The sequence below is a fragment of the Enhydra lutris genome, unplaced genomic scaffold (genome assembly GCF_002288905.1).
Source record: "Enhydra lutris kenyoni isolate GAN:26980312 unplaced genomic scaffold, ASM228890v2 scaffoldscaffold14, whole genome shotgun sequence".
NCBI lineage: Eukaryota > Metazoa > Chordata > Mammalia > Carnivora > Mustelidae > Enhydra > Enhydra lutris.
The window spans coordinates 16,971,612-16,994,082 of NW_019154098.1; the positions used below are offsets into that span (position 1 = coordinate 16,971,612).

At 46.0% G+C, this 22,471-nt stretch overlaps 1 protein-coding gene across 2 annotated transcripts in view; it reads left to right on the plus strand.

Annotated features, from left to right (window-relative positions):
* The window catches only part of LOC111146623 (annexin A13), a 58,376-nt gene that overhangs the window by 24,366 nt on the left and 11,539 nt on the right, over positions 1 to 22,471 (plus strand). For both annotated transcript variants that reach the window (XM_022502259.1, XM_022502258.1), the window contains 7 exons: positions 5,247 to 5,322; positions 14,652 to 14,746; positions 17,941 to 18,111; positions 20,478 to 20,511; positions 20,845 to 20,924; positions 21,553 to 21,621; positions 22,039 to 22,140. In XM_022502259.1, the coding sequence (XP_022357967.1) occupies positions 5,247 to 5,322; positions 14,652 to 14,746; positions 17,941 to 18,111; positions 20,478 to 20,511; positions 20,845 to 20,924; positions 21,553 to 21,621; positions 22,039 to 22,140 (627 nt within the window). The remainder of the gene's footprint in view (positions 1 to 5,246; positions 5,323 to 14,651; positions 14,747 to 17,940; positions 18,112 to 20,477; positions 20,512 to 20,844; positions 20,925 to 21,552; positions 21,622 to 22,038; positions 22,141 to 22,471) is intronic.

A 22,471-nucleotide genomic window follows, 5' to 3' on the forward strand; every position in this document is an offset into this window, starting at 1 on the left:
AAAATCTTTTAAAAAAATAAGATGCAGGAACATGGAGACACAGAGAAGTGCCATGCAGACACACTAGAAGGAAGCAAAAGGAAGACTGAAAGATACCGGCTTATCCATGCACCAGGCAGTGCCTTTCATTGAATTAATGGTATCTGCTTCCATTGTGAGCCTCACTGCACTGGTCTGCAAGCACCTGGTTGTATCTCAGGGAGCTCCTCACACTCCATGAGGTGCTAATTATCATGCTAGTCAAATGAGGCAGTTAATAAAATGTGGTGTTGGGATGTCATCCTGGGTCACCTGGTCTGCACACAGCCTGAATTGTGAGCCACTTTACTGCCTGGTGTGGGAAAAAAATGTGTCTGGAACTCCAGATCCAAACTGCGGGCGATCGGTGAAAAACTGACCCGTAGCACGCCATTTACAAAGTGAAAACCCTGCAAGAAGTGGAGGGTTTAAAATATTCTGGAAGGTTCCTTGCTGATCTGCCTTCAGTAGATGCTGTTTACATTTTTTTTTTTCCGTTTACATTTTTTAAGCACACAGTCTCTGCTAGGCTTTATTTTAGATGCTTTGTATAAAGGACTTCATCTAAATTTTCATAAGAGACCTATGACTAGACACTATTATTATCCACATTTTGCCATGAGGGAACCACAACACAGAGAAGTTCTTGAACTTTGCCCAAGGGCACGTTAGTAATGAGCAGCTACGCTGGGATTCAAATCCAGTCTGGGGCATTAGAAATATATCTATATCTCACAATATCAAGTTTGGAAGATACCTCCCACATAGATAGATGATAGATAGATAGATCATCTTCCAAACTTGTCTAATCAAAATATCCAGAACTGAAATCCTAATATCACTCTGAGCCCAAAAACCAAGAGTTGACCCGAAGAAGCAGAGAAAACCGTAGCAGTTCTGTGGGTCCCTATCTATGTAGCCTTGGAAATGTTATCTTGCGTAAGCCTCAAATCTTAACAAGGGAGACATTGACCCCATTTTACAGGTGAGAAAATGAGGGCTTAGAGGTTAATGGCCCAAGTTCACATGGCTGCTAAGGGGCAGAACCCATTCAAACTTGAATTCACGTGGGCTCACAGCCCAGACTTCTGTAATCATTTTTCTTAGCATCTAACATTGTGTCTTTTTAATGCGTCTCATGAGTGTCAGTGCAAATGCTGGGAAGAAATTGAAAAAAAAAAAAAAAAAGGACTGCTGTTCTGCCTCTGTGTTGCCTAGAAAGCAGGTGGAATATTGTGTATTTGCCTAGATCCTCACGGTGGGGTCTGTCCTCAGGCCGGAGTCCCCTACAACCCCCTTTTGTGTCTGATGTGCATTCCTGCAGACCTGCTTCCCGTGGAAGTTCTGCTCAGTGGCCTCAGGTTTCAAAAGGCCCCAAAGGCAGCTGCCTGGCTTGCTAACAATGAACAATGGAGGTGGAATGTCCGCTCCCTATACATTCCAGGGAAGGTGGTTCCCCAGCTCATCAGAACAGGACAAGGACACCCCTTGCATCAACACTGGGCGGCACTGATGAATGTGTCCATTGTGGAGGCTGTCCCAGCCACGCAGAGGGGGAAATTCCTAACACACTGTTTTCTTGCGTCCCTCCCCCTTTTAAATAAGTCCCTCACATGATTCTGACTCTGGAATCATGGCACCAAATAGCTCGCTGTTATGAGGAACAAGACCAAATTCTCTTTGGATTAGGAAAGATAAGCAACATGGCGAAGAGTGGTTCTTAGAAGGAACCTGGGAAAGATTAATTTCCACCTGCCCTGCCGATGGTTGTGCATCTGATAGAGACTTTTACGCTGCATTTTTTGAAGACAACATACATTTATTATCCTACACTTCTATAGGTTAGAAGTCCAACAAAGGTCTCACTAGAGAGACTAAACGCTGCACTTTCAATCAAGCAAAAAAGGAAAAAGTTGTCTCAATGTTATCTTTATTCCTAAAATGAGGTTCAACATTCTCCCACTGCCCCTCTCCCCCCACAGCACAGTTATTTTGGACCAAAAGACACTTCTTTGTTTTTTAGCCTTGGATGATCTAGACTTTCAGAAGGTGTTTTTCCCTTCTTTCTTTCTTTCTTTCTTTTTAAATAGAAATTTACATTAATTTTTTAAAATTTCAAACAACACTTGGTATTGACTAGGACTGGGTCAAGCTCTGAGGCACAGTTTCCCCTTCTTTCTGCTCCTATAACTCTGTGACGTGTATCATGGAACCACCTTCCTGAAACAGTTAGGGAGGAAAGGATGGGATTGTCCTTTTAGACTTGACAGAGCCAGTCCTGCCCAGGCTCCAAGTCAGCCATCACCTGGCCCAGTGATCTTGAGCAAGTCTCCACATGGCTTCCGCAAGTCCTGGCCTCATCTTTGTGCAAAGGAGGAAAGAATGTGTCTCTCTGGGGGAGCAGCAGCCCTGCCAGCCTGGGACTGAGCAAACGTAACCCCAGCTGAACTCCATCCCCTCTGCCTTCAGCCAGGGCATCACCGGCTTAGCCGTTCGCGGAGCCCTGTGTGTCTGTCTCGAATTCTGTGAAGTCCCACCAACTTCTCAGCACCGAAGAGGCTGAAAGAACAGTTTATGAATCAGCCTGTTACGAAGAGGTGTCTGCTGTTCCGGTCCAATTCTGACTACCAGAGCCCTCCAGAAAATACTCCTAACGAACAGCCAAGACACCATTCACTCTTCTGAGTCTGAGATTGCCAACCCCACGCTCCCACACTCAGAGAATTCCATTGACAGGCAGGACAGCCTCTCTGGTGTGTAGCCCGGGCAGTCACACAGGCCCCACACCCAGAGAGGCCTTGCACTCGCTCTAATGCTCTGATACCACCATCTTAAAGTTCTAAATCCGTTTCAAACCCAGGCCCTTCATTTTCATTTTGCACTGAACCCTGCAAATGATGTCGCTCACCCTGCCAACAAGCCTTCCTCAGTACCAGATATCTTTCTCACACCACACAAGCGATTTGGAAAGAGAAATGGGAGACGTTCTCCCTCAGTTGAACAAGATGGCCCTGGTCATACTTGGAGTGTGAGGAACAATGGTGCACGGGACTCAGCAGGCATGTGAGGAGGCAGTCTGAGCTGAGTACAGCCCACACATTCCCTAACCTGCCTGAACCCAGACTTCCTTTTCTGTAACTAAGAGTCCTAATGGCTACTCTTCTGAGTAAATAATGAAGAAAGGTCTGTGAGTGAAGAAGTTGTTGGGCATGTGGCAGGCGTTCAACAAATGCAAGTCCCCTTGACCACATGCTTCAGAAATCGAGACTTCAGGATGGGCCTGACCATGGAGTGATTCCATCCAGCTGAGAGGGGATCAGTAGTCCTAAAAGACCCCTTTGGCTCTAGGATTACAGGATTCTCAATTAACCAAGGCCTTGAAGCCAGCCCTCCTCTAGTCCTCGGATATGAGTCAGAACACTTGGTGCAAGGGCAGAAATCCAACTCATTAACTTTGAGAAAGTGGTAGTTCACTAACAAAACTGGGACGTGTTAGGAAACAGGCATTGCTATTTGAGGATTTATACAGTGCTATTCAATCTCTCTCTCTCTCCCTCTCTCCCTCTCTCTCTCTCCATATTTCTGCTTTTTGTCTCTGCCTTGCTTTGCTCTAGATTCATTCTCTCAGCTGGACAAGCCCAGTTAGAAGAGCACGCTCTCTCTCTCTCTCTCAACATCTCCATATCAACTGAAGACAAGACTCTGATCTGGCTTGTTATACTCCCACTCCTGAGCCAGTCACAACTGCCAGACAGGGTCTGTGTCCACCCAAGGGCAGGACAAGAGGGCTTAACCCTCTTGACTGATGGCCCCAATGAAAACACATAAAATGGGGGACAGGAAAGCCCCCCAAAGGAACAGCAGTGCCAGACAAACACAACATGTCTACTGGGCCTTACGTGGTTTCCTATTCCTTCCCCAGAGGTGCCAAAGGAAATGAAAGGCAGGGTCAAGTGGGCAGTGCAGACAGTGGCACTTACCCCAGCCTTCATCAAAGGATGGGAGGAAAGGGACATATGTCATCAAAGAGAATCTCTGTGAGGGAAGGCCAAGAACTAAGAAAACATAGGGTCTGTTCAAAGCTGCAAGTTGTATCACTGCAATTAACCTCACACCTTTACATTTTTAATAGTGACACATTTATTTTTTTTAATTTTTTATTAACATATAATGTATTATTAGCCCCAGGGGTACAGGTCTGTGAATCATCAGGCTTACACACTTCACAGCACTCCCCATAGCACATACCCTCCCCAATGTCCATAACCCCACCCCCCCAACCCCCTCCCCCCATCAACCCTCAGTTTGTTTTGTGAGATTAAGAGTTTCTTATGGTTTGCCTCCCTCCCAATCCCATCTTGTTTCATTTTTTTCCTTCCCTAGCCCCCAAACCCCTCACGTTGCCTCTCAACTTCTTCATATCAGGGAGATCATATGATAATGTGACACATTTATTTTTATGTTGATCTTTCATTTGGGCAACCAATACTGTTTTTCCATTTTAGTGCTAATAGATTTCCTTTTTAAAATAACTTTCAGTAAAAACCAAGTAGGTCAGCTGAAAGAAAAATAATAACCAAATAATAATAATGTAGACTTTGATAGCTGTGGACAAATTTATGCATGTATTATACCAATGACCAAAGTCTGAGAAACACTAGCTTAGTATATAAACAGAACATTCTCTCCCCAAAGAACAGTAAAAACCAGTAACTCTGCTATTGCCGGCCCATAGGTATGTCTGGCAAGCTAAATATTGGGTCTCTCACTGGGTGGATAGCAAAGCTTTAGTCTGGGTCACCAGATGCTTCTGTGATAAGAACCCCGGCTTCTGCCTGGCAACACTATTCCCTAGACTTATTTGTGTCTCATGGCAAAAGAGGAGAACTATCATTCCAGGACATTGACCCACTGTATTATTCTCTGTCTCAGAGGCAGTCACACAAAGGTAGGATTGATGTCAAAACATCTCATCTCGGGCTGATTGTCCTTACAAACAGAGGGACCCATTCTTAGTGGTCATCCAAGGCCAGCTGGCTCCAAGGAGTACCAGTCATCTCTCTGAGGCCAGAGTTTCCCCAGCTGATTTCCACATGCACCATGTGTAAAGTGGCAGCTGGTCCCTCATTTGGATGACTTCTTCATCTTCCAAATAGCTACCAGTGTCATTCAGAGATAATTCAAAAATGCCTACATTGTCCACTCACCTTTTCAATTATTTTCTCCAGGCCAAAGCAAGGAGTCATCAGGGTTTTGATGTGGATCGGGATGCCAAAAAGCTGAACAAAGCCTGCAAAGGAATGGGTATGAAATATATTTTGCTTTTTAACTTATTTTAGAAGTTGATTAAATTTGATCTCATGTCTAACTTTCCCATATCTTAGAAAGATGACCTCATGCATTCCAAGCAACCCAAGTTAATTACTTCTAGCGTTTTCTTTGTAAAAGATCTCCAAACTATAACCAGATCCTAATGCTTTTCAAGATTCAACATGTTAGTTAAAAATTGGATACTATGACATTGAATTTGCCCTTGAGGTGGAAGAAACTTTGTGGGAAGTGTAAGCATGCAATATTAATGTCATCCAAGCCCCTGTGATCTCTTTCATGAAAGGTGGTAGGAAATAGGGACTGATGAAATCTGGATTAGGGATCTGGGAACTGCATCTAGAAGTAGACCAAGTAAACATAAAACTGTGGCCAAGGTCAAGACCAGAGAAGCCGTTTACATTGATGCCTAAGGTAAGTGCATGACTAAGAATAAGAGACGAAGAAAGAGATCAGGAAGAAGGTAACCCCAGTAACAAGGTGAGATGAAGGGAAGAGCATCTTGAAATATGGCCATGAGGAGAGGCTTTGAGACCCAAAGAGCAAGTGTGTTTCTAATCCCAGAAACCTGGGTTTTAGTATATTCACAGGATCGGTAAACATCATTTTTAATTCCAGAACATTTCCGGTGGCCCCCCAAAAAACCCATTTCTATTAGCAGTGACTCCCCAACCCCTCCTCCCTTCAGTCCCAGGCAATCATAGTCTACTTTCTGTCTCTATAGATTTGCCCATTCTGGACATTTCATATAAATGGAATCATGCAACGTGTGACCTTTTGCATCTGGCTTCTTTCACTTGGCATATTGTTTTGCAAAAACAAGTGCTAGATTTTTTACTTAGAAGTAAATCAGTGAAGATTTACTTCCCTAAGAATGAGTATTGTGGTAGAACAAATATGGCCATAAATTCTTTGTGTGACTCCAGAGAAAGAACCGGGATCCATAGCAGAAGTTCTAAAAAGAGATATTTTGCTTCAATATAAGGAACTACATGAATATAAAATAATCTGTCTTGCCCAAGAAATGCTGGAGAAGTTCCAAGGGAGTTGGGGTTGGAGAAGGTTTAGTACGAAAGTGGAAAAGGGATTTCTACATAGTGAGGGTTCTTGAGTAAATCAGAGGGAGAGGGAGCTGAAAATGAAGGATGACAACTAGCTTGCTTGGTTTGGGAGGGGAGGGCACCAGAAGAAAGCTCAGCAGGGGCACCTGGGTGGCTCAGTGGGTTAAAGCCTCTGCCTTTGGCTCAGGTCATGATCTCAGGGTCCTAAGATGGAGCCCCAAGTCGGGCTCTCTGCTCGGCAGGGAGCCTGCTTCCCTTCCTCTCTCTGCCTCTCTGCCTCTCTGCCTACTTGTGATCTCTGTCTGTCAAAATGAATAAAATAAAATAAAATAATTTAAAAAAAGAAGAAGAAGGAAGCTCAGCAGAGAGGATCTGCTTCTTGCTCATGTCCTGACCTGGCTTATGTTGTATTTGGACAACAGCTGCCAGGAGCCATGTTTGCCTGGAAACGGCAGGATGTTTATAGTTCTGAGTCTTGCTGAGTGGCTGAGCTAGACTCACAGGTGCTTCCCTGCTGCTTCTCAATGTGGGTTGGAGACAGGAGTGAAGTGGGTGTGGACATAACTCAGCTGCACTCAATGATACATCTCCACATTCTTCGCCACATAGGGAGTTAAGTTCAAAAAGCACGGATGGAGCACCTGCTGAATGCCAAAACCAGTGTTTTCTTCTCCTTTTTGGATATGGCTTCAAGGTGGGACTACTGTTGTGCTGATTACTGTTGTAGAGCACTTTCCACGTGCCAAGTGCTAAGCTGGGCACTTCATACAGGTCGTCTTGTGTAACCTTCTCAACAACTCTGTAAAGCTGTCTTCTAATGGTCCAACAGATGAGAATGCTGAGACTCAAAGGTTAAATATCTTGCCCACGGTCACAGAGTTGGGAAATGAGGATAGGGTGATTGGAAACTAGGGCCATCTTGGAAAGCTATGATTTGGTTGAAGGTCTAGAATTCTAGAATTCCAACCTCTATTAAAAAGTACAAGCCAGGGACACCTGGGTGGCTCAGTTAGTTGAGCATCCAACTCTTGGTTTTGGCTCAGGTCACGAGCTCAAGCACCATGTTAGGCTCTGTGCTCAGTGGGGAGTCTGCTTGAGATTCTCTCTCTTCCTCTGCCCCTTCCCTCTCTCTCTCTGTCTCAAACAAATAAATCTTTTCTTTTAAATTTAATTTTATTTTTTCAGTGTTCTAAGATTCATTGATTATGCATCACACCCAGTGCTCCGTGCAATACGTGCCTCCTTAATACCCACTACCAGGCTCACCCATCCCCCCCACCCCCCAAAGTGCCAAGCCAAAGCAAAACTGCATCATTGGAAAGATTTGTCTGCAGGACCATGCAACCATCTCATTGATATCTCAGACCTGCCAGGGCTGGCTTCACATGTCTAGGGTCATACTGTCCCATAGCCACAAAGGTGAATGAAATAAGTCATTTTAAATTTTTGAGAAGCCAAATTTTAAAAAGCAGGTGAAATTAATTTTAATAATATACACTAGCTAAGTCAATTCTGTATCAAAAATATAATCTCAACAATCTAAAAATTATTAATATTGACAACCTTTTTTTTTTTCGCATTAAGTCTTCAAAAGATAGTGTGGATTCTACACTTAAAAAACATTTCAACTTGATCCAACCATACTTCATGTCCCCCATAGCCACAGGCAGAGTGGATCTAGGGGCCCTACTCAATCAAAAAGATTTTGTGCACTCCCCACCCACTAATCCTACAGGATTCAAAATAAGAATGCTGTATCCTAAAATAATATTTGATTTTTCCAAATCACATAAAACTTAGAGATTTCCTTGTTTCTTTGGTGCCCCTCCTTTCCTAGGTCCTGACGATGTGTGTGGTCTGGGTCTTGGTTAACCCAGAGCAGCCTTTTATCCTCCTCCCTACACTGACACTCTTTGTCGGGCCTTCCTCTTGGAACTCCGTGTCCCTCTGCTGGCCCTTCTGAGGAGAATGCCTTAAACCTGAGAGAGGGTGGACCCCGCACCCATTATCCTTTCTGAAATGTAACAGGATGCTTGTCATTCTCCCTCAAAGAAACACAGAAAGAGGCTCCAGAAGGAAAAGCTGCCGTGGAGTTTACCCTAGTTCTAGTTCAAGACTTCTCACTGGGTGTTCACATGCAGGTTCAAACTGGTAGTTCTAAGCAGTTTCTGAGATCCTGCATTTCTAGTAAGTTCCCAGGTGTTGCTTGTCCTACGAGTCCTAGGACTACGCTTTGGGGAGCAAAGTCCATCTATAATCCAGTTAACACTTCTCAAGCCACACTAGAGGGAAGCTGGGTCTAGAACTCAGATCTTGTGATCCCAAGCCCAATTCTCTTTCTCTCACCAGGCATGGGAATGAACCTCGGACCTGGGTTTGAGGCCCAACCTGGGTTTGAGGCCCTGCCGGGTGCCTACTGATGCCATCACCTTAGTTTTCTCAACTGCAAAATGGGGCTAATCATGCCTCGTTACAGAGAGGGGCTGAGGATAAGGAGGCAGCACTGTGCTCAGCACGTCTTTGGGCCTCATTACACGCTAGTCTGCTCCTTTCGAACAATAAATTCAGACCCAAAATCCCCATAAAGCCCAGGAGATCAGTATGAGCAGCGAGGAGGCCCGCCCTTGAGCGGCCTTTGTTCTGCATCACTGTGGGTGGACTCGGTGGAATGGTGCTCCCCCCAAAGATATGTGCACCCAGAACCCGTGAATGTGACCTTAACTGGGAAAAGGGTCTTTGCAGATGTAATTAAGTTAAGGACCTTGAGAAGGCCCTTCTGGATTACCTGGGTGGGCCCTAAATCCATTGACAAGTGTCTTTAAAAGAGAAAGACTGGCTCAGTCAGTGGAGCATGCAATTTTGATGGTGGGCGTTGTGAGTTCGAGTCCCATGTTGGATGCAGAGATTACTTAAATAAATAAATAAAATTTTTTAAAAAGAAGAATGAGAGAAAGAGGCAGAAGAGAAGCAGACACTCAGGGAGAGGCCATGCGGAGCCAAAGCAGAGCATGGAGTAATATTCCAGAAGCTGAGCTAAGGGTTGCTATCAGCCTCTGGAAGTTGGAAGAGGCGAGGAACAGATTTAACCCCAGAGCCTCTGGTGGGAGTGTGGCCGTGCTGACATCATGATTTCAGACTTCTGGCCTCTGAGTCGTGAGGGTATTAATACATTGCTGTTTTAAGCCACAGAGTTTGTGGTAATTGTTATGGGAGCCTCAGGAAATGAATAGAGTGGGCAAGTGAAAAGCAGTGACCTTCCTGGCAGACAAGGTTCTCCCACTCATGGCTTCCTCTACCTTCCCTACAGCCCCATTTGCAAAAGAGACACCAAGGGACTGGGAAGCCAAGCCCCCGCCCATAGCATGCCTCCCAGATCCCTCATGTGGCACACGGGCCCCGGGTGTGAAGCAGAGGGCACTTCAAACTCAACGGCCTCCCTCCTGCTGGAACTCAGCTCAGTTTCCTCCCAGAAAATTGCTGGGAGAGCAAAATCGAGGAGGCCGATCACCCTGGGCCTGACCTCTACTGTTTAATTACCCTTCAGTGTCTGATGCACAGGCAGGGCTGAGGTTCCTTCTTGTTTTTAAGAAGTCTTTCCCAGAACAACTGGGGCCTGGCCCCAGTGCCTCAAACCATTGTAAATGTTTACAGGAAATTGTTCAGCAGCACAGACTGCTTATATGACACACATATTGTGAAATGTAAAATGAGGTCATTGTTCAGTAAATCACTCCTTGGTCGGGTAGTGGGAAAGGCTCCCAGGATAAACCTGAGACCCAGATTCAAAGGGCTTGAGGGAAATCTGGTCATTTCCAGGCTTTCCCCCAAGCTCCAGGCTCCTGCTGAGCCATCCCAGAACGGCTTTGGTCCCTGGTCTCACTTTCTACAGCATTCCAGGAAGGAAAATCTGAAAAACATTATTTTAAAAAATTTGACTTTCCTGAATTATCCAGACATGAGTTGACTCTGGCATCAGAGTAGAAGATTTCCAGTTGGTCTTTGCTCCAAAGAGCCCACCCAAGTGGCCCATGCAGCTTACACCAATGCAGAGACAAGGTCCTTCAGAACGCTATCCAAAAGTATTTATTCACTCACTCATTCATTCATTCATTCATTCACCCATATATGCATGCATTTAAATATCTACTCATTCAACAACTTGTCTGATGAATACTGAGAGGTTTCTATGTGGATACAGCAGTGAGCGAACCACCCTGTCCCATGGCCACGTGAGGGACACAGAAGGCAGAATGCTTCATCTGTTCTGAGTAAGTGCATTGAGTTGAATCCTAAAGGAGGAGTGGGAGCAAAGGTGAGGGTCAAAGATGTGTCCCAGGTAGAGGGAAGATCCCATGCGAAGACCCAGAGGTGAGAAAGGAAGTGTTGCTTGTTCTCACAGCTGCCCATGGTTTATGGAGAAGCTGGAAGAGGATGGACGGGAGGCACGTGACTTTGAAAGGCAAGTAGAAGCAACTCCAAAAGGCCTCATATGCCCTACGGAAGCGTTGAGACTCTATTCTGGATTTGAAGGGCCTGATATTATAACTTTGATATAGGAGAATGAGCAGGAGAGCTGCTGATAAGGAAGCATGTTCTGGGGCTAGTGAATGCTGGTTGGAAAAGGTGTGTGTAACGCAGGAACCCCCTTTGGGTATCCGTGATTGTGCTGGGCAATGCGACAGAGGCGAAGGTGAAGAGAAATGAGTGTGTCTGAGAGATACCAAGGATGTGGAATCGTGAGATCTTAACGGTAACTAGTTGGATATGGGGTGAGGGGAAAGAGGGAGCCAGGGAGAAGCCCCAGATTCCTGGCTGGCACAGGCTGGTGATGGGCCACCTGGGAAGTAGGAAAAACCACCTTCCCAGGTGGAAGTAGGAAGGTTCCTTCCAGGGGTGACACCGGCAGGGAGCCAAGTCTGAGATGCACAGGTCCTCGACACAGGCAGGAGCCGTCCTCATAGAAATAAAGGGGCTGATTCAGGAGAGCTTTGTGAGAAAAAGAAATCCCTTCTGAAGTGGATTTCTGGCACTCAGAAGTTTAAAAAAGAAAAGTTACAGAGCAAGTAATTGGATACCCATGACCAAGGTGGAGCTGCAGGAAAAAATTCAGAGGAACAACATCAGTAACAGCGCTCAAACTGACCCAGAACTAGGTGGTGATTAATCACCACTCTCTCATAGGTGAGCTCATCCTAGAATTTTCTGTTTCTCCAGCCGGAATCAAACAGCTAGGTCTTCCCAGAATTGTGCAGGTGGAACTAATCCCTGAGACTACGTGAACAGTCTGAGGACACAAAGCTAGTGGCTTGCCAGGACCGGCCTGTGGCTCTCCTATCCCCGTCTCCCCAAGTGCTGCTGAGGGGGATGGTGCCCCAAGCGAGACACGGGTAGAACACCTCAGCCTCTGCCAGCAAAGACAGAAGGAGAGTCTTTTTAGTCCCTTGCCCCTCTCTACAGTGATGCCCCCACTTCTGCACCTTCCCCGCACGCATGGCCCAGATTTGTCTTCCCCCTACTACTTTCACCAAAAGGCATCAAAGGCATCTACCACGTCTTTTTCCTTGTGGATCCTGATTGCTCAGCTGGGTAGGAGCGATCACACAAGTTCAACTAATTCAGGTCCCTTCAAAAGTGACCAAACCCATGCAGGTCATAGGGAGCGGTCATCAGGAGTAGGAGTGGGAACAGGCCAATGTAGGACTCTCCAGACGCTGGTTGTGAAGAGAGGGTTTGGGGCTGCTTTCTTGAAATCTCAAGATGCTGCTGAGGGTAGCGGGTGTATGAGTTTCCTAGAGCTGCTATAACGAGAACCATTAACCACGTGGCTTCAAATAGCAGAGACCTACTGTCTCCCAGTCCTGGAAGCCAGAGCCTTGAGGTCAAGGAGATGGCAGGCCCTTCTCCCCACTGAAGGCACTAGGAAGGACCTGCCCCAGGCTTCTGCTCTGCTTCTGGTGGCCTCAGCTGTTTCTGGGTTTAGAGACACATCTCTCCTCTGCTCCGTCCTCATGTGGCCCTCTCACCGACTCTTTGTGGCCAGAGTTGACATTCTGTAACAGGCTTTCAAGCCTTGATCATTCAGCTACCACCTCCCATGATTTTGATCAATCTGAGTAATAGAAACATAACATTTTTCTTTTAATCAACTCATTCAGCCCCTGTCCTTTGCAAAATGTCAGCAAAATCATGTGTTTAATGTCTTAGTGAGATCTTCATATATGGTTGACCCTTGAGCAACACAGGTTGGAACTGAATGGGTCCACTTATATGCAGATTTTTTATAGTATTATAAATGTGTTTTCTCTATGATTTTCTCAGTAACATTTACTTTTCTCTAGTTTACTGTAAGAATATAATATATGATATGCAAAACATACAAAAATATGTCAATGGGCTGTTTATGTTATCAGTAGGCCTTCTGGTCAACAGTAGACTATTACTTAAATCCTTGTGTTTTTGGAGACTCACAAGTTATACATGAATTTTCTACTGCAAGGGGAATTGGTACTCCAACCCCTGTATTATTCAACGTCAATGGTGTGTCTGTATGCATGTATGTATATATGTGTGTGTATATGTATATACACATATATATATCATACAGTCAGTAAAGGAAGAGGCCTTATATGAATCCGGGCTGAAGAATGTAATTCAGGGTTTGCCATTTTCTCATTCCCATACCTTCAGTACCTGGAGCCTTTTTCCAACCCTGTCTCTATGGATATTCTAAAAAGAATATTCTCCTCCTCTTTCTTATTCATTATAGGTTTTGGTACTGATTAAGTTGCCCACAATGAGTATGCACTGCTTTGAGCATCAGGAAAAAAAAACTTTTTAGAAAAAGTGTAATTTAAAGATGTAATAGTCAGAAGTTTAAGGAGGCAACTACCCATGATGCCGCGCAAAACCCCCAGAGTGGGAAAAACCTTCATTAGGACTTCTTTCTTGAGATGGACAGGTTTATAGGTGGACTTGATCTTGTAGCAATCGGGGCCTATATTTTATTTTATTTTTTTAAATTTATTTATTTGACAGAGATCACAGAGAGAGAGGAGGAAGCAGGCCTCCTGCTGAGCAGAGAGCCCAATGCGGGGCTCGATTCCAGGACCCTGGGATCATGACCTGAGCCGAAGGCAGAGGCTTAACCCAGTGAGCCACCCAGGCGCCCCAAGGGCCTATATTTTAATCTTTTCCATTCAGTGTGAAGTATGTGGAGACCAAGGAACAGACCACACCTTTTTTTTTTTTTTTGAGATTGTTCAGTTTTACTGAGGTATAAATTCACATACCGTGCAATTCACCCATTCAAAGTGTACAATTCAGTGGTTTTTAATATATTTACAGATATGTGAAAGCATCCCCACAGTCAATTTCAAACATTTTCATCACCTGAAAAAGAAACCTCCTACTCTTTCGTCATTACCCCCTACCCATCCCATCCCCACACACCACTTTCTGTCTCTATAGATTTCCCTATTCCGCACTTTCGTAGGGATGGAATAACATAATGTGTGGTCTTCTGTGACTGCCTTCTTTCACTTAGCAGGATGTTTCAAGGTTCATTCGAATTGTAGCATATATCACTACTTTATTCATTTTTCTGGCCAAATAATGCTCTGTTGTTTAGACATACAACATTTGTTCATCCATTTGTCTACTGATGGGCATTCAGGATGTTTCCACCTTTTAGCCATTATGAATGATGCAGCAGTGAATATTCCTGTGCAAGTTTTGTGTGGACATTTGTTCTCATTTCTCTTGAGTATATACCTAGGAGTGAAATTAAGGTCATACCTGTTCCTCTTTCTCCTAAAATGCCCAGCACCGTGCTTCACACAATGTGAGGCCTCCATGGATATTTCTCAAGTGAGTGAAAACAATACACTTCTCCACAAGATTTTAATGCTGAAGGGTCCATCTAAGTTCCCCCCAGAACCTCTGACCACGGCCCTAGCTTCCTGAGAATTAACCAAAATCAACCTCCATCTTCTTTCTTTCTTTTTTTTTTTTTTTAAGATTTTATCTATTCATTTGACAGAGATCACAAGTAGGCAGAGGGGCAGACAGAGAGAGGAGGAAGCAGGCTCCCCACTGAGCAGAGAGCCCAATGCGTGGCTCGATCCCAGGACCCTGGGATCATGACCTGAGCTGAAGGCAAAGGCTTTAACCCACTGAGCCACCCAGGCGCCCCTCCATCTTCTTTCTTACTCACTCTTGGCCTTGTGTCTTTCTCCTGCACTTTAGGAACCGATGAATCAGCCATCATTGAGATATTATCAAGCAGGACATCTGATGAGAGGCAACAAATCAAGCAGAAGTACAAGGCAACGTATGGCAAGGTGATTCCAAGGGTCCTTGCAAGCAGGCACACACAGCCTTGGCCTAGGCGGTCTCTGCTTGCTCTACACTCCCAAGGCAGCAGAGAATATCTTTAAAGCTTTACCGAGTTAGCTCAAGAGAAAACAAGGTGAAACTACTCTTTACGATTTTAACTGATTACAGAAAAACTGAAATTGTGTTGTTAACTTAATAGCCTACAAAATCAGTATTCCTAAACCCTTTCTGAAAATCGACTTCCTTATTCTATAATCCCTCTGTCATTTTCCCACTCATTTGGACCATTTCTACGTATTACCATACAGATAGGCCAGGGACTTGGGACCTGGTTTTCACAGGTGGGTCTTCATACAAGAATTCTTCATTTATTCACTGGCCTTCAAGAATGATTCATTCTTCATAAGTGATTATGACAGAAAACTAAAAAAACAACAACAACAACAAAGCAAACAAAACACAAACCTCCATTTCATTAAACGTGAACACGTGTTTTCTTTTTTCATGTTTCTTTTCTTCCTTCTTTTTGTTGTTGCTGATGGTGTTACATATAGAAATCTTTAAGTATGCATTAGGGTTTCTATTTTCTTTATTAATGTGGGATGGACACAATTTAACCTTTTCTTAATGTCATTAGAAGTATTAGCATACAAAATGAATATTGATCATTATGCTATATTTGAATCCATATTTATAAAACCTTTACAGTTTCAATCCCTCTATGTATAAATAGGTAGAGAAATGGGTTTTCTTACTTACTTGACATTGGGCAGGCAACAATCTCTTTAGACCCTGGTGTCCTCACACACAGAATGAAAATGGTAATTTACCTTTCTTCCCAGGTTGCTGAGAGAATCAGCCAGGCTAATGACAGCACCTATCAGTAAAAGGAAGCTATTCTAGGTTTGACTGTTTCCATTTTACAGAGAGGAAACTTGCAGCTCCTCTGCATACATGACTCATGCAAAATCACATGTTTAGTAAGGAAAATAGCCAACACTCCAATCCCACTCTTTTGAGTCTGGGGTCAGCGTCCACTCCTGAAGAACCCATTGCCATGAGAGGAGCTGTTTCTTTTCACACTACGTGCCCCAGGTGGCTGTGCTTTTACAGTTTCTCTGCAACTCTCCTCTCGGTCGGGCTTGTCAATGTCATTCCTTGAAGACATTGACCAAAGTAAGTGAATCTGCAGTTCAGCTGCATGGAACGGAGTTGAACGACATTGAACTTTCATCCTCATTGGCGTGCCTAACCATAGCAGCCTCTCATGTGCCCCGTCTACCTCCCACCCTGCCCTCGTGGAAAGTCAGATCAGGCTTCTTAAGCCTGAGGGTAAAGCAGAGTAAATAAGCTCGAGGTGAGGACTTAGGGGCTTTGCTAAAGGTCAGTTGGGCGTTTCCAGCTTCAAACTTTGCAACACCAACACGTGCCCATCATTTACTTACGTACCAGTTCATGGATGCTTCAGACAGCTGGGACTGCCAAGGAGGTGGTCTGGAATCACAACATCTGAAGCTCAAAGACCCTGGCAAGGGACCAATCTAGGTCCACCCGTCAACGGAGTTCCAAAGAGAACACGCACCCTAAGGTGACACAGTTAGTGAGCAGGAAAACCAGAATTAGAGCAGAGATATCCCGAGCCAGCTTCTGTGTCCAAACAGAATGTAAACAAACACATAGGAATTTGTTTTCGTGCTTGTGGCTTGGAAGAGTAGGCAGCTGGGATTTCTCTCCCCTCCAGTTCTATACAATGGCCGTCTGGCCTGAAAAGTCAGGTCCAGTCTTCGGGTGGGTCCACACTGTGGGGCACTGACCGTAGGCCTGCCTTCCCGGGATGCAGCATTAGACGGAGCCTTAAGACGGAGACAGTAATACCAGTAATACAGTAATACCACGGCCCCCTCATGAGACTGTAGATCCCATAAGACAAAGTTTTCGAGGTTTTTCTCCCAGGCGCAGAGCTCAGAGGTTCATGTGAGAAAGAGCTGATGAGTCCATTCTTCGAAAGTTCCTTGCAGCACGGAATAATAATAACACTCACTCACTGAACATTTAAAGTGTGCCAGGCACTATGCTTGGGTTTTATACAGATTGTCTCTGCTATTTCTCCCAAAAACCCTAAGGAGGGAGTCTTATTATCCCCCCATGTTCCAGAGCAGGAAACTGACAGTTGGCGAAAATACATTTCCAAAGTCATGCGGCTGCTGTAACCGTGTCGTTAGCCATCATGCCGTGTTGCCAAGTGGCCAGACCCACTCTGTGCTGTGATTTGGGTTCCTAAGATGCCAGCTGCTCCGGGGGATCCCCCACCCCGCTGGTCTGACCCGCAGGGGGCCATCTGGATAGGGAGGTCCTGCTTTGAGGTCCTTCACTGATGTTGGGGGCACTGGCGACTCTAGTTAGACTGAATACCAAGTCTTGTCCCTTTCATCATTAACCCATCATGTCAGAGAGACACTGGTAGGAGCAGGCAGTTTACCTATAACAAGAGGCACTTGCCAGAAAATACCCATGATGATGGACACTTGCTGAAAACAGATACCAGTGGGCATTTCACATACTTCGTTTCTTCTCCCTACCTGAGTGCTTCCGCACATGTCTCCTGTTCAGGTTTAACAAGTTAACCAAAGCGACGACATGGAGTGAGCTCAGGACGGTCCCCGTTATTCCTGCTGTGTGCCTGCAAGGATTGCTACTTTATTGTTGCCCCTTCACTCTCAAACCCATTCCCATTTGGATGACAAAGGATCTGACCCCCCCTTAGAGATAACAAACCCAGAGTTCAGTCCTTTCTAGTCGAACAAGTGTTTGGGGGCAAGTCCTTCATTTTTTTTAAGGTCGGTCAGTAAATGGGAATAATGCCAATCCTTCTCCTGCTGGGGCTGTTCTGAAGATCAGGGAGAAGTCTTTCTGAACCCTAAAATGTCCAGCAAATGTCAGCCTTAAGCAAGGGATCTTCTCTGCCTCTCTGCCAGTCCCGGGACAAAATGGATAGGAAGTCTCTGGCTAGGAAGGTGACTGCGACCAGTGTCCTCCAGAGCAGGTCACTCATGCCAGTAGAGCTCTGTCCCCTCACTCCCCTCCCCAAGTGTCCATGGAAGTTTTCCTATTGACCCTGAGGCCATGCAGAGGGGAGAACAACACCTGTCCCTCTGCTTTGGGCCACTCCCCAGTCAGGGCTCTTGCTGTCTTCCTACAGGACCTGGAGGAGGTGTTCAAGAGTGAACTGAGTGGGAACTTTGAGAAAACAGCCTTGGCCCTTCTGGACCGCCCCAGCGAGTACGATGCCCGGCAACTGCAAAAGGCCATGAAAGGTCTGGGCACAGATGAGGCGGTGCTCATCGAGGTCCTGTGCACAAGAAGCAATAAGGTTAGTTCCAGCCAAGACTTCAGCCCCAGCCCCTGAGGGAGCATCCATACGTCTGTCAGAGACAGTGGCAGCAGCCAGAAGGAAAACAATTCCCTGCATTCCACTTGGGGGCTAAACCAGCATCCGGACAGAAATGTGTCTGCTTGTCCTGTGCAGGAGAGATCTCTCTCCCAATCTTCTGGCTGTCAGTTTTGGTGTTGCTGCCCTTGGCTTGACAGACTAGATCCTTCCAGAACAGCTGTGTCAACGTAGCTTTTGTTTTTCTTAAAGGAATGCATAGTTATATATGCAGGAGGCAAGATTCTACTTTGCTCTTCCCAGCCTGGGTTTGCAGGTCTTCTGGCACAAATAACACAATGCATGGTCTACGCGCGCTTGTGTAGCTGCCTTGTCGGCGGTTGTCGTCTAGCATAGAGTGTAAGTAGGACTGCAAAGAGGCACAGAGGCAGGTGGTGCAGACAAGGATCCCAGTGACACTGCTCCTGGCTTCCGGCACCTTCCTGGAGGTTTCCCTCTGCTTCTCTCAGCAGACCTCGCCCCCGCCCCTTGGGCACATGCTGCTGTTTCAGGAGCTGGAAAGAGCCTTTGTGAAGGTTTTGGTAGAAGCCTCGTTGTTGGTTCCAGAAGCCATTAGGCCCAGGGAACTCATCAAGAGCAGACCGGGTCCACAAATCATTATTCGGAGACCCCTTCCCTCTTCCACAACCACACATCATGTAGGATGGGGAAGTACAGCAAGGAAAATGGCAGAAATTCCAAACATTCTTGAAGCCTCCAGCTAGGAAACAGAAGCAGTGTTTGGAGCAGACAGCAAGGAAAAGCTTCAACAGACCTCTGATGCTGAAATGCTGTTTTCAAAGCCTTGAGTGCAGACGACCCTGGGTTGGTTCCTTCTGCTCAGCCTGTGCTGTCCAGCATATTTCTTGAAGCACAACCATGCTCCAAGCTATAGCCTCAACCCCAAAACCCCCTTCCTAAGCATCCCTGGACTTCTCTTCTTTCTCCAAGAGAATAAAAACCCTCCATTTCAGGGAGTTTCCATTCAGGACCAGACCATGGGGAAGGGTCAGCAAAGGAGGATGCTGTCAGTTTGGTCCAGTAGTTACACAGCGTTCCTGACTCAACATCCCCCACCTTCTGGAAACACCGTAGTCCCAGCCAGGAAGCATCCAATATGGGGTCAGTCGGCAGCCTGCCTTGGCAAGGTTCCAGTCATTATTTGTCTCTTATTTGACCACATGTGGTTCCCCCTCAATCTAGTTTCCTTCAAGCCCTGCTCTCAAACAACAAACAAGCTCTTTTTCCCCCCAGATCAAGTAGATGTGACAATAGAGAGAAGAAAAGTAGGGAGAGAGCAGCCCTCAGGTTCAGACAGATCCCGGCAGTGGGTTGGAAGGAGGAGAACGGAAAGAGCTTCATGGCCACAAGTGGTCAGCCCCCACCAGCCCCTATGTCCCCCCACGTCCCTGCAGGCTCCTCACCTTCCCCTGTCCCCACGACCTCCCCTGCCCCCACCTCCCCCCACCCCCCGGCTGCCTGCTGACTCTCTTAAACAGCTTCCTGGTGAAGCTTTGGGGAAACGCCTTCTCTCAGACACAGCTGGCTTAAATGTAAACTGAGGCAGCCCCCAAAGGGGCCACTCAGCGCGAGTCATTGAAATACAAAAAGCACATCTTCCCACTCCACACTCTAGAGAGAGGCCTGCCCTCCTGCACACAGCATACCGTGGACTGAATGAAGCCTGTTCAGGTAGAGAGAAACCAGAAACAACCTAAATGTCCAGCCATCGGGAGGTTGGCTGAATAAATGGTGGCTTATTATGGGATGGAACATTTTGTATCCCTGAAAAAACACCCGGTGACTACGCATCAACAGAGCTGGATCTCCAAGGCGTCTTACTGAGGGAAAAAATAAGTCAAAGAACAACATATACAGTACGGCTCTTTCCTAACGCATTCACGGAACAATGCTATATATTTTCAGTAGCGCATCCAGCCCTATACAAAGGGGAAGACGGATCTTTGGGCAGATACTCACTGAACTGGTGGCACTGATGACCAGAGTGGGGATGGGGACGTGGGATGGGGTGAGGCGGTGGTGGTCAGATGTTAGCTTGGCGCTAGTAGTTTTGCTTTTAACTAAGAAGAGTGCGCGTGTCACTTGTGTGGCTTGGAAAGTTTGCACAAGGGGCTTCTTCACACCTCCAGGGACCCAGGCCAGCCCCAGGCCCCTGAGCCTGGTTCTCTCTGGAGGAAGTTCTAGAGGCATCCTGAGTCCAGAGTCAGGCTCCGGCCCCTTCCCTCTTTGTGGTTCCTACTGATCATCCCACTTTGGAGTAATGATTTTTCTTTTACTACTCTTCCTAGGAGATCATCGCCATTAAGGAAGCCTATCAAAGGTGTAAGTGACTTTTTGTTCTGACTTTGGGTAAAGAATGTTCCTTTTGGGGCACCTGTGTGGCTCAGTTGGCGAGGTGTCTGCCTTCAGCCCTGGTCATGATCCCAGAATCCTGGGATGGGAGCCCTGCATCAGGCTCCTGGCTCAGCAGGGAGTCAGCTTCTCCCTCTGCCCTCTGTTGCTCCCCCTGCTTGTGCACTCAGTCGCTCGCTCTCTCTCAGATAAATAAATAAATAAAAACTTTAAAAAAAAATAAATTTTACAGAACATTCCTTTTAAAATAGCTCTAGGAAAGAAATCATCTGCTTTCTCCCCTCCCTTTTTCTTCTTTGAAAGTATTTGACAGGAGCCTTGAATCAGATGTCAAAGCTGATACCAGTGGAAACCTAAAAAAGATTCTGGTGTCCCTGCTACAGGTAAGATCAGCCCCACTAAGGGGAGCTTCTCTTTTGATGAACTCAACTTATTACAGACTTGAATAATATCTGCAAAACTTCCTTTGTATAGTAATGTAACACAATCATGGAAGCGACAGCTTACATTCACAGGTCTTAATAGCCCCATTCAAGGGCAGAGGATCATGCAAGGCTGGGCTGCTCAGGGTCATCCTAGAATTCTGCCTGCCACAAAGGGCTTACTTAGCTTAGACTTCCAGGACCTTCCAGGACCAAGTCTCAGGGTTCTTCCATACCAGGAACCTCAAAGAGGTGAAAAGTGATACTTTTAAAGGAACACTATTAACTTTCCCATGAAGTCACTCTAGGGGACATTATGAGGTTGCTTTCAGCCTGCTTCAAGGTCCTGGGGTTTGTGAGTGACCCTGGTTCCTACAAGAAGGAAAACCCAAGTGTCGTCTCAGAAGTTACTCTGTTTATCAGTTGTGCCCTAAAGATGGCAGCAAAGAGCAACACTGCAGCTCTGCCGGGCTCCCACCTCCTCCACGCCACCCCTCTGAGATGGCCCCCAGCTTTCCAGGACTTTCTCTTTCTGTCTTCTGTGGTCAAGCAGGAGCTCAAGTTAATAACAACGTGTCAATTTCTCTAGGCTGATCGTGATGAAGGAGATGACGTGGACAAAGATCTAGCGGGTCAGGATGCCAAAGATCTGTATGATGTAAGTGGGCCGGCCAGCAGGCCTCAGCTCATTCTTTCTCTTTTTAAAAATTTATTAGCGCTATTTTCCGCAAATGTCTCTTTGTGTCATGAAAGTAGGAGTTACTTGAGAAATAAGTATGATCTTTAAAATAGTTCTTCATATACACGGTCTTCGTGAAACCCTAAGAATTGTTCCTACTCCTGCACTCCAGAGTTGACCGCATCAGATCCACTTTGGAACAAGGGAGGGCATGAATAATATACATAAATATGTGAAGTCTACTCGCGGTGAAAGCCTCAAGTGCTTCGTCGATCAACTTGACTTCTATTTGGTGTATATTTTATAATTTCCTGCCAGTGAGGCCTGGTCACAGAACAGGATACTCAGTGTTCCTGCAAAAGGCTTTTCTCAAAATGTTTGCTTTTGGCCCTCAAGGCAGGGGAAGGCCGCTGGGGCACTGACGAGCTTGCCTTCACTGAAGTCCTGGCCAAGAGGAGCCACAAGCAATTACGTGCCACCTTTCAAGCCTACCAGATCGTAAGTAAACAAGTCCTAGGGTAACGGGGTTCACACTAAAACTTCTTATCTCTGGAAGAAGATCAGGGATCGGGAACTGCGGGGGGTCTCTGACAACAGTCGTGCTTAATCAGAAGTGATTTGGCTTCTCCCCCACCTCAAAGGATATTTGAGAACGTCTGGAAACATTCCGGGGTGTCACTTGGGTGGTGGGGAGGCTGTGCTAATAGCATCTAGTAGATGGAGGCCAGCAATGCCACTAAACACCCCCAGGGCAGCACAGCAAAGAATTATCCAGCCCAAATGCAGTGCCGAGGTTGGGAAACCCCGCTTTCCAACCGAGACCAGGCAA